Genomic DNA, 17,598 nt, shown 5'->3' with positions numbered 1-17,598 from the left:
GAGTACCATAATTTATTCAACCAATCTCCATGGGTATTTAGGTTGTTTCTAATATCTTACTATCGCAAATAAAACTGCAGTGAATAGCCTTGGCATAGCTGTTCTATATCTGTGGAGAAGATCTTTCATGTAAATTCCTACAAGTCTTGCTGGGTCAAGCAGTAAATACACATGTGGTTTTGTTAGATATTGACAAACTCCCCTCTGTGGGGCTTGTGCCACTTTGCCATCCCACCAGCATTAGATGAGAAACTTTCCTGAAGCCTTGCCACCGGAGTGTGTGATCAAACCTTTGAATGTCTGCCAATCACACGGATGAGAAACCATCTCTCAGTGGGGTTTGATTTGCATTTTGCTTATTATGAGTGAAACTGAGCAGCTCTTCATATGTTTAAAGGCCATCTGTATATCTTTTTCTGTGAACTGTCTGTTCATGTCTTCTGCCAATTTTTCCATCAGATCTTGTTTCTTTCTTTTTCTCACTTTTTTAAACATTCTCTATATTAGGAAAATAAGCCCTTTATCTGTAATACCTCTTGCAAATATTTACCCCCAGTTTGTCATTTGTCGTTTGACTCAGCTTATGTTTTTCTGTCAATGCAAAAAATATATATTTAATGTAGTTAAATTTATTAACATTTTATGCATCTGAATTTTGAGGCATAGTTTTTTAAAAAGGTATTCCTTACCCACAGATCCATGTTTCCTTCTAGAATGTGTATGGTTTGTTTTCTCAATCTCTGATCTTCTTGGAAGTTTATTTTCATGTACAGTATGAGGTATGGATCTACTTTGATATCTTTCCAAATGACTATCCAGGTATCCCAATACCATTTAATAAAAATCCACAAGAAAATTATTCCTTAATTTTCTATGTGTGATAATGATAGTGTGAACTTTTTTTTAAGAATCTTTATCTTTTATCTATACAAACTGAAATACAGATAAAATTATGTCTGAGATTTCCTTCAAAATAATTCAGGAGAGAGAGGAGGAGGAGGTGGAGGTATGCATAAAACAAGATTGTTCATGAGTTGTTAAATGTTGAAGTAGGATAATGGATGATGGGGGTTCAAGAAACATTTTTGAAAATTTCCGTAATAGAAAGTTGTTCAAGCCCATGAGATGGGGAGATTTTAATAACATCTCATAAGGATACTCTGAGGATTTGGTGAGATGGACACAGTGCCTGGCACACAGCAGGTGCTCAATAAAGGCTCACTCCTTTCCTGTCTTCCCTTCCCCAAATGGGCCAGGGAAGTAGCATCCCACACAGGGAGGCATATTGGCCCCACTGTCGCTAAATCATCCTCTGCTGGGGGAGCAGCATTTCAGCCTGACTCCTACAGTCTGGCTGGGCAGAGGGTTCCCTGCTGGGGAAACAGACAATTGAAGGCGCTAAGGAGTAGTACTCGGAGACCCGTTATGCCTTGATGATCCTCAGAAGCCAGAGGGCAGAGACATGCCCCAGAAGGTTCCACCAAACCCTATGTGATCTTTACTCATTAAGCTCAGCACAACCCACAGAGCAACCCTGACTCCGTTACCAGTGTCTAGACAATGCTGAGAGCCCAAGGCCCCAGGAAATGTTTCAAGAATAAACAAAGGCACTCAGGTTTGCAACCATCTCACCATGGTGACCCTGGCCAGGCTCCTTCGGGTTAATGGGAGCTAGCTCTGGCCCAGCTTACGTGAGAAGCATAGAGGTTGCCCATTTTAGCTTTAGGATCTTCTGCTCCATGGATGAGGAGGACAAGTTTCCCCAGAAGCCCTCACCTAACCAAGCAGGAAGCCAGTGTGTCTCCCATGCCTTTTACCTCCCACCTTTGACTTAATGACCCCTCCCCCTAGGCTGATCCATTCCTCTGCCTGTGGCCCCCCCGGATGTCTTACCCACAGATGGAAGATCACAGCTCTCCAAGCTCAACCTTCATGGGCCAGAGGAAACTTTCAACATTTAATCATTCAAATACAAAAGAAACACTACCAGCAGGCTGACCCAAACAGCTGATTGACCAATGCTGAGAACACCCAACATGTGTCACAATTTGCAACATACTTTTCTGGGACTTTGGGAACTCAGAATTGGATTAATCATATCCTTGGCTCATGATGTATTCTCATCATTGGTTTGTGCACGGCTTCCTTTGAGTTGGTTGGTATTAAATTAGGTACTTTTGTAATAATACAACAAGGATCTAAGTACCCACCACTTAAACCATAAAGGAGGATCTTGACAATATCCTACATCTAATCACATGCCCCACGCACCCAACCACCCACCTCTCCCACTCAGAAACCACCATCTTGATTCCCTGTGTTCATCATGCCCTGGCTTCTCATTTTACATAGTTTTATTATATCTATATGTATTCAATATATTCCTAAAATAAATATTGTTTTTAGTTATTTTAACCTTTAAAAAAAGGGAATCGTGCTATATATGATTCCTCGAGGCCTGATTTTTTTTTTCACTTAGTATTAAGTGAAAAATTTTTTCACTTACTATTTTTTTGCAAAGATTTACTCTTATTTTTCATATTAGGTGAACACATATTCACTTAATATTAATTTTCATTTAATGTTATTTTGCTAAGATTCATTCTTTTTTCCCATATCACATTAGTTCATTCTTTTTTTTTTTTTTGACCGCACCACACAGCATGTGGGATCTTAGTTCCCTGACCAGGGATTGAACCTGCGCCCCCTGCAGTGGAAGCGTGCAGTCTTAACCACTGGACCGCCAGGGAAGTCCTAGTTCATTCACTTTAATGGCTGTATTACAGTCCATCGTGTGACTATGCCATATCTGATTCATCTCCTCTCTCCTTGAAAGGCATCTGGGTCGTTTCAGGTTTTTGCCATTCCGAACAGTACTACTATGAACATTCCAGTCTATGTCTCCTGGTGCACATGTGAGAGTTTCTCCCAGTGGGTATATACATGTCTGATGGTAAAATAACACACTTGACAGACATTCCACTTAAATGTCACAATGACCCTGTGAGATTAATAGTATCAAGGCCATTTTCCCAATAAAGTATCCGAGGCTCTAATGGGTAAAATGAATTCCTTTTCACAGCTCATGGGTGTACAGCAGGGACTCCTGTCAAAGTTTCCTGAGCGTCCCCACAGCTGTGGTGTCACTATCTGGGCGCCTGTTTTTAGAAAGCGTGCTCTTGTACAGCACACACTACAGTATTAGAGGCACAAGGCCCCACAGCCAGGAGAGTGGTTTTGAATTTCTGTGGTAGCCATTTGCTTAATCCGGCTCTGAAAAATCACCCTCAGCACAGCAGGGGCTCAAGCTCCTTATAGACCAGAAACTTGGGCCAGGTTCACACTTGGCTAATGGTAGAGCCGGCCCTTAAACCCAGATCTGCCAGCTCCCGATCCAGAACCGGATGTAAACTGCAGAGGCAGAAACGCCACACAGCCGTTCTTTGAAAATCTTTTTCCCTCTGCCTTCCCACTCTAACCTCTCTGATCAGGAGACAGAATTCTCATTTGAAGCCCAGGCTCATAATTAAGTAGTTCAAAATCTGAAAGTAGTCCAGAGTGTGGTGAGCCAGAAAATAAAGGGACTCTTCAACCTGGATTTGGCCGTGTGATCTGCTTTGGACAATGGGACAAGAGCAAATGTGATGCAAAACAGAGGCTTGGAAAGTGCCTGCGATTGGGGGCTGGTCTTCCACTGCTGCTGAGACCACCATGTGAAGCAACCTGGGCCACCCTCCTAGAGGATGAGAGATCACACCATCCTAAACATTGCAGTCTTCCCAGCTGAGACACCAGACACGTGACTGAGGCTATCCTAGACTACCCCATCCCAACTGAGCAAGCTCAGACCAGAAAAACCACCCAACCGATCCACAAAATCATGAGACATAAATCAAAGTTGTTTTAAGCCACTGTGCTGTGGGGCGGTTTGTTACACAGCAAAAGCTAACTGATGCGCTGGGCTCCCCACCACTGTAGCCTCTGTTTGTCATGTCCCCTGGTCAGAGTCTCCATCTTAGTGACCCTCCTGGCCCCTCATTCTTGTAAGGCCCTGCCTTGCTTTGCCAGCTCTCTCACCACCCCCTTATCACAGGACTGGAGTCTTCCCTATGAACTCTAGTCCAATGGCCAAGACTGCATTATAACAACTCTTTATGGCTTAAAAATGCTTCCACGTCCATGACCTCCCCTTATCCCGACCACAACTCTGAGAGGTAAGCATCGTTATCCCCATTTCTCAGAAGAAATGACTGAAGCTCAGAGAGATTCTCAGACCTACTAAAGTCACACAGCTAGCCAGTGAATCTTCTGACTCCAAACCCTGTGCTTTTTCTTCTTCATCTCATGTGGATTAGTTCACAGGCCTCCCAGCTGGCAGATGTCAGCTGGTAACAATTTACCTAAATTTCTGAATGTCATCTGCCTTTGATTTCTCGCCGTGGCCTTGTCCGTTGTTGGAACACCTGTTACTGGGTCCATGTCAGAGCTCCCAGATGTCACCCACCTGCCAGGGCTGCCACCTGCTGTCTGTAGCCAACCCTCTGGATTTGTGATCTGCCTGCCAAATTTGACTTCCTTCACAACCTGTAACTCTCTGGGTTTGTCCCCTCAGGGACCTGCTCCTCCCTGGTCCCAGATCTACCCAGTGTAGCCCCTCCCACATCATCTGCCGCATCCCTGGAGAGGAGAGTCATCAGGGTAAGGGAAGGAGGTGAATAGCTACCACATGGGGTTCCAATTGGACTCCGCTCCTGTGGGTTTCTGGGCCACCAAGCTTTTGCAGCTGGACCTTTGATCAAAGAACTTTGTCTAATAGGTTTGAAATTGATCTGTGTATACATAATCATTAAAATAGGTGAGAAAGAGGGCTTCCCTGGTGGTGCAGTGGTTGAGAATCTGCCTGCTAATGCAGGGGACACGGGTTCGAGCCCTGGTCTGGGAGGATCCCACATGCCGCGGAGCAACTGGGCCCGTGAGCCACAATTACTGAGCCTGCGCGTCTGGAGCCTGTGCTCCGCAACAAGAGAGGCCGCGATAGTGAGAGGCCCGCGCACTGCGATGAGGAGTGGCCCCCGCTCGCTGCAACTAGAGAAAGCCCTCGCACAGAAACGAAGACCCAACACAGCCAAAAATAAAAATTAATTAATTAATTAATTAATTATTTTTAAAAAAGGGCAGTGACATTCCCTTGGTTGAAGGAAGCAAACTTATTTTAAAAAAAAAGAAAAAAATAGGTGAGAAAGAATAAGAAGTAGGTCCTGTTGTCCAAAGCAAGTGAAGCAGTCAAGCCCAGAATGAAGAGTAGAAACTCTCCCTTTTGATGAGAGGACTGGCAAAGTTGCATTATAAAGGGTCACGCATAAAGGGATCGGAAAGATTTTTACTGAGCTCAGATGGGCCTTTATGGAGATTCACTTCCTGTTTGTTTCACAGCTAGATGGAGAGAAGTCACTGGGTTCCCTTAGCCCCTGAGCCTCTTACGGGGGTCTCAGCATTGAAGACATGTCCACACTACCTTCTGTTGTGTTAATGCACAACTGGAACCATTCTAGGAACTTCTTGGGAGGAAATTCTGGCCGGCTTACCCCAAGAACACTTCTGGAGAAGGGAGTTTACTTACGGTCTGACACAGCACATTGGTAATTTCTCAATCAGGCAGGGGTCCCAGGACTGGGACATTGCAGGGCTCAGTGAGAAAATGACAGACTCGGGCTCCCTCAGGAGAAGAATAAACTTTCTGACAGTTCATTGCCATAGCCCTAGCACTGTGCCTGGGACTTGGTGAGCACGCCATGGATATTTGTTGAATAGAGGACGGATGACAATGACTAAGTGAAGGACAGAGCCATCCAGCCAGCAATCCCATCTTTGGAGAGCTGTCAAATGGGTTCCATGAGGCCATCAGAGGGGAATGCTATGGGGGTGGGGGTGGGAGGGTCACACTTTGGAGGGTGCTGGCTACAGGATCTTCTAACCCAGAGGTTCTGCATCCCGAGAGCCCCTCCTTATTTCACTGGCTGTCTCGCTATAGAAGCAATCGCTAGAGTGACTCAGAGATGATGTGGTTTAATAAATCCAACTGTGAAGTCAGCTTTGGAAGGTTACAGACATTGAGGTTCAAATGTGCATACTCAGCAACTCCACTGCCAAGTGTCCACCCTAGAGAAACTCTCACCCACGTGCAGAAGCAGATGGATATGAGGATGTTCACGGCAGCTCTGTGCTTTACAGAGGCAAGTCCGCGACACTGCCTGTCTCTCAGTAGGGGAACCAGTAAATGAATACGCTGGGCTCTATTCACCTATTGGAATGCCACACAACAGTTCAAATGAATCTATATCTCTACGCATGTCAATAACTATGTTACTTATATGAACCAGAAATCTCAAAAACCATAGCTGCTTACGCTATCATTCCATTACGCAAAGCTTAAAACCGCATATAACAGGGGCACATTGTTTACATCTAAATACATGCGTAGGCAAGACAGGCACACATTCAGGGGAATGGCATCATCGACTCAAGCCAGGGGTCACCTGTGGGCAGGGGAAGCAGTGGAAATGAGGAAAAGGGGAGAGGCATTCACTGGATCATGCTTTTATTTCTTGAAAAGAAAGAGCAAGAACTAAAGCAAACATGGCCAGCATTCACATCCTGGAGGTGGGTACTCAGAGGTCTGTTATGTGCTTTTTCTACACACTCTCTTGTATTCACTAGTTCAATAAATATTCAGTGAGCACCTACTATGTGCCAGGCACTGTTCTAGGCTCTGGGGATACAGTAGCAAATCAAGCAGACATCCCTGTCCTCGAGGAGCTCGTAATCTCTCTGTATGAAACATGCATAATTCCTTGTTTTGATTTTTAACACATGAATCCAATCCTTGACCACCGAATGAGAAGCAACTTGCCTTTCTCCAGTCCCCTACAATCTGTTCAGTTTTCTCTTCCCCAGAACCTCCCACTAGCGACCCTCTCACACCTCTCATCTTCCATCATTAACGACTGCCCTTGGTCTTCAGCCATTCCACAGATGATAACATACCAGGCTGTGACCCCGGGACACAGCATCCCCTGTAGCAAGGGGGCCTGGTCCCCTTCCATGCCCCATGTCAGGGCCAACCACAGCTGTCCTGTGACAGAGTCCCCACCCTCACCCTGTGGAAGACCCATCACCTGATTGTACCGCCCTCCCCCTCCCTGCCATCACTGTCATTGCCAACTTCCTGGTTACGCTCACCACCATTCACTGGAGACCCTGGGACTGCCTCCCGTCTCCTCTCCACCCCAACACCTGTGTAGACACCCCATCCTACGAGCCCTCCATTCCTAGATGTCTCTTTTTTTTTTTAATATTTATTTATTTATTTGGCTGCTCCGGGTCTTAGCTGCGGCGTGCTGGATCTTTAGTTGCGGCCTGCAGGCTCTTAGTTGTGGCATGCAGGATCTAGTTCCCTGACCAGGGATCGAACCCAGGCCCCCTGCATTGGGAGCACAGAGTCTTAGCCACTGGACCACCAGGGAAGTCCCAATTCCTAGACTCCTTTAACATCGATGACCTTCCCGTCCACTGCAGCCACATCCTAGATTGTCATGTCACCCCCAGAACTGTCCTCCTTGGAAATCTTTCACTTCCCAACCCTCCCTCTGACCTCGGCCTTCGTTTCTTCCAGCTATACACTCTATCCCCAAATCCGGAGAGCCCCCAGGCCTTCACCTCCGTTTTCTCCCTGCCCCTCTGTCTGCTCCTGGCCACTCTCCCCTCCCCTCCCAACCTCGGCCCCAGAGGTGATGCTCTGGACCATTCTCACCTCTCCCTGCATCTCAGCCTCCCACAGCCCCCATCCAGCACAAGCCCTGGACCAAAGCCACCCTCTGTGTCTCTGGCCTGAGTCACCCCCACCCTGGGATTGACAGTCTGGAGCCCTGTCGATCCTGCTCCCTGGCTTTGGTGGGTTCCCTCTCTTCCCTTCAGCTATTAATTAGCTGAACCTTCACTTCCAAATCCCCCCCTCCGCCCCGCTCCACTCAACCCCTGATCCCTGATGGCCAGCAGAAGACTGCCCGCCTCCCCTGAGAAATCTGAGCCATTAGCATGATTCCCTGCGACTCCCAGCCTTGGGAGCGCTCCTCGTCCTCCTCAGCGAAGGATCGCCCCCTCCCCAGTCTATCCTTGCTTCTAATCTCACTTGAAGGCAGCACCAGCCTCACACTTTCCCTGTGCAGAATCCCAGGGGCGTGGCTACCCACACCCCTCACCTTCCACACCCAAATATCAAGTACTGCCAACTTACTTCCTAAATATTTCTTTCATCCTCCCCTCCCTCAAGCCCTGTTACCACAGGTCTAGTTCAGGGCCATCCCCGACGCTGGTCTCTCCAACTCCAGCCATGACCCTCCAACCATCCTCCCTGTGGCTGCCAGAGGGATGCTCCTAAAACACCTGTGTGCCGTCATCACACCCATGCTTAAAACCCACAAAAGGGGGCTTCCCTGGTGGCGCAGTGGTTGAGAATCTGCCTGCCAATGCAGGGGACACGGGTTCGAGCCCTGGTCTGGGAAGATCCCACATGCCGCGGAGCAACTAGGCTCGTGAGCCACAATTACTGATCTTGCGCGTCTGGAGCCTGTGCTCCGCAACAAGAGAGGCCGCGATGGTGAGAGGCCCGCGCACCGCAATGAAGAGTGGCCCCCACTTGCCACAACTAGAGAAAGCCCTCGCACAGAAATGAAGACCCAACACAGCCATAAATAAATAAATAAATAAAACCCACAAAAGGCTCCAAGTTGCTCACAGGACATCACAGGACGATGCCCAAGCCCCAGGCATAGCCCCCAGGGCCCTTCACCAGCTGCCAACAGCTGCCAACATCTCCACAGCTCACACTCCCTGTCTCACACCTAAAGCTCCAGTGTCACGCTGACACTTGCAGCTCCTGTACACTTCTGGCTCTTTCTCACCTCTGTTTCTGCTCAAGCAACATTCCATGCCATGGAATGCCCTGCCCCTCCTCCTCATACTTCAAGACTCAGTACAAATGGCCCTTCCTCCAGGAAGTCTTCCCTACCCACCCTGGGATGGGTCAGGCATCTGTCCTTTACACTCCCCAAACGCCTAGCGCATCTGCCTCTATCACTGTTGTTACCAACGTGCTTTAGAACTTTCTGTTGTAGTGAGTCTCTCCCCCACCTGATATGTGGCAGGTGACCTTAGATAGATGTCCGCACAAAATGCCCAAAGGCAGAAAGCTAAGCAGGATGAACTCTGGAGATTCCAAAGCACAGGCATGCTCACCCCTAACCAATCATACCCTCTACAAGTTGGCAGTCACCAAACACCCATCCACGTGGGCACATCTACACACTCACCAGTCAGGCGTGGGGGCAGCCTCCCTACCTGCAGCGGCTCAGATTCATCACCTGGGCATGGATGTCCATGCATACCCCCCTCTGGGGGTCTCCGGTGCCACGTGCCCCATTCCCAGCACCCCTGTGGCTAACATCCCCCCACGCACTATGCCTCCCCAGGCACAGTGCCCTTGTGTCAGCCTCCCTGGAGCACTCTACCTTGGCCAGGGATCTCACTATAGGACTTTCCATAATGCCTCGAAGGAAGATCAGGTCCAGTTCGGCTGCCCCCGTGGCATTGGGGAGGGATCCCAGGTTGTCCAGGACTTGCTGCATGGCTGGAGGGAAGGAGCAGGCAGTGAGACACACAAGTGCCAGCTGAGCACAGGGGACCCAAACACACCATAGAAACCCTGCCCTTCTTACCCCATATCCCACAGAAAACAGCCCCTCCCCAGCAGCACATACTTCCCTGCCTGGCACTCCTGGCACTCCTTGAATGCCTGGGGCAGGGGCCCTAAGAGGGGAGGGGCACTTTCCTTGGCCTGTTCTCTAGGCCCTAGGTAAGGCTAGCCTGGGCAAGTGGAAGGCTCTAGGCACCAGGAAGTGGACTCTGAGGTGGGGGGAGGGGAGAAAAGAAAGCAGGTGTCAGGTTCCAGGTTCTGCCCTAAACCAGAGAACCACATCATTCAACCTCTGGATGGGCTGAAGCCACAGGACTCAGCCACCTGCACGAGGCGGGCTCAGGGATGAGAGAAACGGTGCTTGGAGCACGTCCCTGAGTGCAAGTCAAGCAGGCAGCCATGCAGGAGGTCAGGGTCTACCCAGTATCCAGTACCAGCTGCGCCACTAATTCAGAGTGATTTTGCACTTGTCACTGTCCCTCACAGGCCTCAGTCTTTCCTTCCTGTAAAATGGGTGGATTAAACTGGTTGGTGTCTACAGGTCCTTCAGCTCTGAAAAACAATGACCCAGAAGTTAATACAGATCATAGGAAGCCAAGGTTGAGGCCCAGAACACTGGTAGGAACTGGGGAAACAGGCACCCTGGGGCTTGAGATGGTTGTGGACACCCAAGGGCAGAGGGCAGACCAAGTCATCCCAGGGATCAGCAAACCCTCAGCCTGGGATGGGACATAAGCAAGGGCTTGAGAACACCTGAAGCTGGGCCACTGCTGAGGTCTGAGGTGGGGGCTGTCTTCCCCCACCAGCAGAGGTGGGAGCTCCTGGCTGTGGCAGGTTCTGGGGGAAGGAAGGGAGAAGCAGAGTGTGCCCAGCTGGGGGCAGAGATGGGCAGGGGGTATCATTACTCTGCCACCCTGCTACCCATGCCTACATCTGCATAACAGCCCCCAAACCGGGGAGGAGGAGGGGTGGTGGGTACAGTCCCTGGCAACTCTCACTGCTCTCGGCAGTGCCCCCCTCCTCCCGGACGGAATGGGGGTGGGGAGGAAGAGGCTCTGAGACTGGAGCTGGCAGCTACTGTCCAGGGACTCTTGGCCTCCCAACCTCTTCCCCCTCATCCTTCCCACCTTCTCCAGAAAAGACACCCACGCCTGCCCTCCAGACCCCTTCTGCTCAGCCCTGGGCTTGGCATTGGTCAGACACCTGCAAGGCCCTTAGTGGGCTGAGAAAGAGGCCAGGGCAGGGACCCTTCCCGCTCTGCCAGGATATCCTGGGACCCGCCCTCTCCAGTCATCCTCACACCCAGCCTGCCAGCCATCGGGAGGACTGAGCCAAGGTAGTTGGTGCCCTCAGCCCAGGCCAGCGCTCCCGGAGGGCCGCGCCCCCAGACCCTTAGGCTCCTGAGAGCCCGCTCCTAGGGACCCTCTCCAGATGCCCCAAAGCCCGCAGGACCAGCCCCCAGCCTTGCCACCCCGCCTTTCCCTACCTTCCCTCCGGAGCTCGGCTTCCTCAGAGGAGCCCAGGGATATATCCTCCAAGGAGGCCCCGCAGCCCGGGCTGCCGGCCATGGCTGCCCCCCGACCCGGCCCAGGGGTCCCGGAGTAGCCTCCACGCCGCCGCCGCCTTCCCAGCCAGAGGCTGGCGGCGCTGGAGGAGGCGGGACTCAGGGAGCGCCCGCTGCAGGGTCAGCCAATAGCAAGACTCAGCTGTCTGACCGCCTTGCTGATTGGCCAAAGCCCCGACTGTATCAGAGAGGCGGGGAAGGGGCGGTGGGAGGGTCCTCGTCCCACGGGTGGCAGGATCCCCCAGTTTTAGTACCTACCACTAAAAGGGGAGGAGGCGGCTGAGAGAAGGTTTGCAGGGGGAGGGGGCTAAGCGTGCAGCCCCTTCAGGACCGGAGAGGTGCTCAGAGACCCTCCCCTCCCAGCCCAGCCGCGAGAAACCCAAGGTGGGTGGGGACTTGGCCCCGTCTTGTTCCCGCCCCCCTCCTGCAAGTCCCTTCTCTATTACACCCCTTGCCACCTCCTCTTGAGCCTTCCGACCTCTCCTCTCAGTCCCCTCTCCAAGCCCAGTTTCCTTTACAATGACCCCCTCAGGATCTAAGGAAGCCAACAAGAACGACGCTCGGTCCTCCGCCAGGAGGCTGTGGCACCACTTTGGCATGGGACAAATTCCTCAAGCCCCAAATGCCTCCCCCAGCTGCTAGCCATGAAGCGGTGAGGGGGAGAAGAAGGAGGGAAAGGGGTGGCACCACTGTGGGCAGGGAAGGGCGCCCCAAGCCTTCTGACCCCACGTCTCAGCAGCAGCTTCTCCCCATCTCCCAGTTGCGCTCCCCCTTGCTTAAGGGGGTGATGCCCGTGGGCAAGTCAGGCATCTTGGGGTTGGGGACGCGAAAAGGTGAGGGAGCATTCACGCAGCAGAGACCAGGGGGTCCGGGGGGAGGGGGTGGGGGGGGATTTGAAAGTTACCCCAGCCCAGAGCCACCATTCATTCCTCTGAGACCCTGTACCCATGAAGCCACCACTAGGCGCTGCTGCTGCCACCAGACTGCCATTCCCTGAGGAGTGACACCAGGTCACAGCACACCCCTGGTTGCCATGGCAGCAAGCAGGATTACACACTAGGACACTAACCCAGAGATTTAAAGGGCCAGCTCCAACTGAAAGCCCCATATTCCAGCCTTGATTCAAAGAAAGGAGGGAACCAGCTGAAGGGGGAAGAGAGGGCAGAGCTGATGGACTGGAGTCCAGGGGTAAGCTGTCTAAACTCTCAGTCCATGCCAACACCCATGTATCTCTAACCCTCAGGAAAAGGACTCCTCCACCTTACTAGAAATAGAGTTGGGGTCTCTCTGCAAGAGGAATACACCCACACCATCGCCCTCTCTCCACAATGATAGTGGCCATATTGACACATAGGTAAGGGTAGAAGGACCCTGCTAGCTTCACTCTGCAGAGCCCAAGGCAAGGATCTCTGGGGGAAGGCAGAGGGGACGGGGAGGGTGAACCTGACCTTAGAGGCAGGGGCGCAGCTGTCTATCAGGCCCATGAGAAGTGTAATGACCACCAAATGAGAAGGGGCAGAACCCACCATTAGATTTTTGAGGCCAGGAGCCAAGTCCAGCCCCAGGGCAGGCACAGAAGGCCACCTGAGGGAAAGACAAGACTCCTATGCTTTGAGTCTCCCATCACCTCTTTACAGAGGAGGAAACACAGGCTCCAAGAGGTTAAGCAGCTTGCTCCTATCCTTCTTCCTTTGGATATGGAAAGGCAAAGCAGCCCATGGCACAACACCCAAGGGAGCAGGTGCCCCAGGAGTCCTCAGAGGAAGCAGGCCCTCACACCCACCCCCGGGCTCCACTCACTGCCCTGTCCCCCACCCCACCAGGGCCCATCAAGAGGCCTGCAGCAGGGAGACTAAATTGCTGGGCCTTCCCCTCCCTCTACACCCCTGCCAGGCACTATTAATGGGTTTACTGGACAGTCCCAGATTGAGAGGCCTTTAATCACAGGCTCAGGGATGGGCTTAATTAACCCCTAAGCAGCTTACAGAGGGGCCCAGGCAGGCTGGAGCAGCGGGGGGAGGCACTGAGCCCTCCAAGACTGCAGAAGCTGGGGGACATTGGTACAGTCCCGCCACTGCATGGAGAACAGGCCTTTCCTGGGGGACAAGGGTGTCACAGTTTAGGCTCTGGCCCACTCACAGCAGCCTTCACTTTCCTAGTTCAGTTTGTCAGAGGAGAGGAACAGGCGACTCAATCTAACTGAACTGGGGGGCCTGGAACACCTTGCAGAGGCAGCAGCAGAACCTAGAGAGAGGGAAGGGGCTACATGGGCAGGAGGCGTGCAGGCAGGGGAAAATTCAGAGAAATCAGAGCAATACAAGAGCAGTTTACAATTGTTACGGCCCTAAGAAAGCCTCTAGCACAGGGCACTTCACCTGGTGGGTCTCTGAATGCCCTTAAGGGGGCGTCCCTGGACCCCTGGAGTAGAATGCAGATTTTGTGCATAGAAGACTTTTTCTATGATGAGGACCCTCGGCTTTCATCAGATTCTCAATGGGACTCAGGACCAATACAAGTTAAAAACACTGATCTTGTCCCATCACTTCATCTTCCAGATGGGGAAACCTAGGTCCTAAAAGGGAGGTGGATTGACTCAGGGTGACATGTTAATGAGGTAACAACTCAGCAGCACAGCATAATAATTGTGAATATTCTTAATGGTAAGGTGCTTTCTCTGTCATAGCCTTTCCCTCTCTTTACTTGAAGCAGGCTCCAAGAATTTAAGCAGCTTGTTCCTGAGGCTTCCTAGCTTGTCTGGGTGACCCACACCCTTGCCCTAAAACCTCCTATAGAACTAAGTCGAGGCTTCCTGACCTGGCATTCTCCACGCACAGCTTCCTGTGCCCCAGCACACACACACTCCCATCTTAGCACGTGACAGTTCACTCTACCCATCTGGTGGGCACTGCACCATGGACTTCTCCAGAGCATGCATTCCCCCGGTCTCCAGGGAGGTGAGTTGTGCCATGTCTCCAGCCCCACCCTGGGGCAGGTGCGGCAGGGTGATAGAAGTTGCCTAAGAAATGGCTGAGCAGCTGGGTGGAGCAGCCGTGGCAGGGGGCAGTTTGTTCCTACAGGGAGCTGTGGGAGTGCCTGACTGCTGCCCCCACCCTGCCTGGCACCCTCTGAACCACTGATATAAACTGACATCCCCACTCCCTTCTTACCAGACTCAGAGTTGGTGGCGGCAACTGGCATGGTGAAATCAGCAAGGGCTCTGAAATGGCTCTCCTGGAGGAGGGGAGAGAGGAGGTTGAGAGGGCACAAGGGCAAAGCAATGGGGAAGGAATTAGGAAGGGCCTCCCCCTCAGGATCACCCAGCGAGGTAGGGGAGAGTGCATTGCCCTGACACTAAATGATCTCACAGTCCTGGGAGGCAGGAAGAGCAGATATTACATGCCCATTTCTCCCAAGGAGGAGGAGACAGAGGATCAGGTGTTAGCTGATTTGCCCAAGGTCACAAAGCTAATAAAGAGAGCTACAATGAAAACCCAGGTTTTATGACTCAAAAAAATTTGTTTCTGCCTACCATCTGTCTTTTTTTTTTTTTTTTTTTTTTGAGAGAGAGAAAGGGTGGGAAAAAGTCCAGTTTGAGTCAAAAGCAGGAAAGATGGGTGTTCCCTGACTTTAAGCTCCATGGGTCAAGAACCACATCAGTTTTATTTTGCCTCTGGATCCTAGATCTAGCGCAGTGTAAATGCTCCACAAACGTTTGTCCATCTGTCTGACAGAAATGATGTCATACATCCCCGAGGCCTCTGTTGCTTCCTCTTTCTCCCCCTGCCCCTTCTTAGCCGGAGCTGGGACAAGGAGAGCAGGGGCTCTGGGCAGAACCAGCCATGGAGTTTACAGACCCAGTTCCCATCCCAGGTCCTCCCCAAGCTGGGGTTGGATCCCTCATTCTCCAGGGGAGGGTGCAGGTGGGTAACCCACCATTCTTCCTCACTTTGCCTTCCTGGGCCTGTGCTGCTGGAGAAAACCCTAATTCCTGGTTGCCTTGACAACAGGAGGCGGTGGCTCACAGCAGGGGTGGGGGAGTGCAGGGAAGCAGCTGGCAGTGCCCACTTTAGGACTGAATGCTACTGGGCCCTGGGGGTGGGGGGAGCCACAACTTCACCTCCCCCACCAAAAGGTCCCTAGAGGGACCACTACCTGATTTTAATAAAATCTTCTCTCCTCCTATCACCTTCCCAGGCCTGAGCTGGTCATCTGAGCTCAAGTAGCAGAAATTACAAAAGTGGAAGGATGGCTCCCCTTCCTCCTGGATCTGCCCCTGAGAACAAGGAAGAAAGGAGCTTTCAGGGAGAGGAAGGGCACCCCTGTCAGGCTAGCACCCAGGCTGGGAGCAATGCCCAGGATCCACTGTACCAGCTAGTGCGCCGGGCGCCAAACCCTGCTGTCTTATTCCTAGACAGTATCGAGGAGGGCTCCATTCCTGCCCCCTCCCGGGTCCCAAGGACCTGGAACCTGCAGCCCTCTCCTGGCTGGCTCTAATCTCCCTGACAGTTGCTGGCAAAGAGAACTCCAGATGTCCTCCTTCCCCAGAGGGTGGAAGGTGGGGAGAGGCAGGGAGGATCCTGTCCCCAGAAGTCTTGCCTAGCCTGCCTGGGTTTTCCCTCTGGGGAGTCGGTTCCCACGGCATCGGCTAGCTCTGCCCTACCCCCACCCAAGCCTCCGAGAGGGCGGGGCCCGGCTGTGCCCACAGGAGAACAGCAGTGCCAGGCAAGCCAGCCTGGCTCTGAGCCAAGGTCCGGAGCCCAGGCATCTGGGAACTCGCAACTCAGCTTCCAAAACCTTGGGCCCAGGCGCCCTCTCACCCCTACGTCCAGGCTATCCACACTACCCAGGGTCGGTAGATGATGTGGGCCCACCGAGAAAGGGGGAGGTTTCCTCCAAGCTCCGTCAATACCCGTACAAAGAGATGTAGAGGAGAAAGGTCTGACAAAGGCACTTTGAAGACCGACAGGTCGTGGGGAGGGGTAGACAGACTGGGTCTTGTGGCCGGACGGGTCTGCAAGCACCGACTGTCAGAGCGCCCCCCTCCCGCTCCAAGAGCCCAGCCCGAAAACGCTGGGCGCTAGGACCTGGGAGGAGGGGGGTGTGTTGCGAGCCATCAAAGAAGGCTCTTTGCTTGCTCGCCCGCCAGAGACTAGGGGATGAGGTCACTGAATGGCTGCGCCCCCACCCCCACCCCGTCCTCACTCTCCGCCCCCCCCCCCTTAGTTGACCTAACTTTCTGGCCCTGGCTCCTCGCTCCTGGCACCGATCCCTTCCCAGGTCTCCAGATCCTAGCCTTGGCCCCCGACCCAGACCCGCCCCCTCTACAACCTGGGAAGCGAAGAAGCATCACACCCCCTTCCCAGGACCCCCTCCCAGGAAAGATTAAGGTGCTGGCCTCCCGAGGTGGCAGGGGAGCCAAGGGGACCAACGCAACCTCTGTCTTGCGCCCCCACCCCCGGAAGAGCTAACAGCGCGGTTCTTACGTAATGCCTGGCTCCGAAGTCCCCAGAATCCGCACAGCCCCCAGAGAAGCCGACCGGACGCCCGGGCCCCTCACAGCTCACCAGCTCTGTGCCTGACGTCACTTAGGAGCCCTCGCCGCGGGGGCGGGGGCCAGCGTCAATGGGCAGCGGGGTTTGGTCTCTCTCTAGGAGCACCCGAGAAAGGGGGTGGGGGCGGGAGGGTGAGAGGGAGGGGACTGGCCTGAGGGAAGAGGCAAGGGGAGGTGGGACGCAGAGAAAGGGCCCCAAGTGCCATGCCAGGACGAAGAGGGCCCTCGGGTGGGTGCTGGCTCGGGGGCTGGGGGCCGCCTACCTGCGCCCCGAGAGGCCCCTAGCTCGTGGTTGCTCCAGCGCAGCCCGGCGCTCCGCGTTTATTGCTTGTCAATCGCAACCCCCGGTCTTAAAGCGGCAAGGCCTCCTCTGCACGAAGGGGCGGAGACCGAGAGAGGAGGGGAGGGGGATACGGATGCCGCGGGACCACCCCGAGGAAAGTAGCCTTTCCGAGCAGCTAGTGGGTAGGCCGGGAGGTGGTGGTTTGGGAGACACTGCACAGCCCAGGATCCACCCTCCTCCCCAACTTGCTTCCTACTCGGGGAAGCAAGGACTGGGACCTGTACCCACTAGTCCCTCGGCGCCCAGCGATCCCTTAAAAGGGCGATGGTGAAAGATTACCCGCCCCCTTCTCTCAGCTTAGACTCGCGTTCCAGTTCCAAGCGTGCCTCACGTTTCCTCATTATCCTGCTTCCCAACTGGATAAGGGAGCAGGAGGAGTTTAGGGAAGC

At 52.9% G+C, this 17,598-nt stretch overlaps 1 protein-coding gene across 6 annotated transcripts in view; it reads right to left on the bottom strand.

Annotated features, from left to right (window-relative positions):
• Window positions 1-17,369, bottom strand: part of MPP2 (MAGUK p55 scaffold protein 2) — a 28,278-nt gene extending 10,909 nt beyond the window's left edge. Inside the window, exons 1-4 of one of the 6 annotated variants that reach the window (XM_007180230.2) lie at window positions 17,130-17,369; window positions 15,468-15,588; window positions 14,483-14,546; window positions 9,567-9,685 (exon numbers count right to left, since the gene is read on the bottom strand). In XM_007180230.2, coding sequence (XP_007180292.1) covers window positions 9,567-9,685; window positions 14,483-14,513 — 150 coding nt within the window. In that variant the 5' untranslated portion in view covers window positions 14,514-14,546; window positions 15,468-15,588; window positions 17,130-17,369. Of the gene's footprint in view, window positions 1-9,566; window positions 9,686-10,185; window positions 10,304-11,237; window positions 11,394-14,482; window positions 14,547-15,467; window positions 15,589-16,798; window positions 17,098-17,129 lie in introns of those variants that run through there. The other 5 variants (XM_007180229.2, XM_007180231.2, XM_007180228.2 and 2 more) reach the window with 5 other exon arrangements.
• Between the last annotated feature and the right edge of the window lie 229 nt (window positions 17,370-17,598).

The sequence above is a fragment of the Balaenoptera acutorostrata genome, chromosome 20, assembly GCF_949987535.1.
Source record: "Balaenoptera acutorostrata chromosome 20, mBalAcu1.1, whole genome shotgun sequence".
NCBI classification, from domain to species: domain Eukaryota; kingdom Metazoa; phylum Chordata; class Mammalia; order Artiodactyla; family Balaenopteridae; genus Balaenoptera; species Balaenoptera acutorostrata.
The sequence above is the reverse complement of the archived record's forward strand: the minus strand, read 5'-3'. Positions and strand labels throughout refer to the sequence as shown.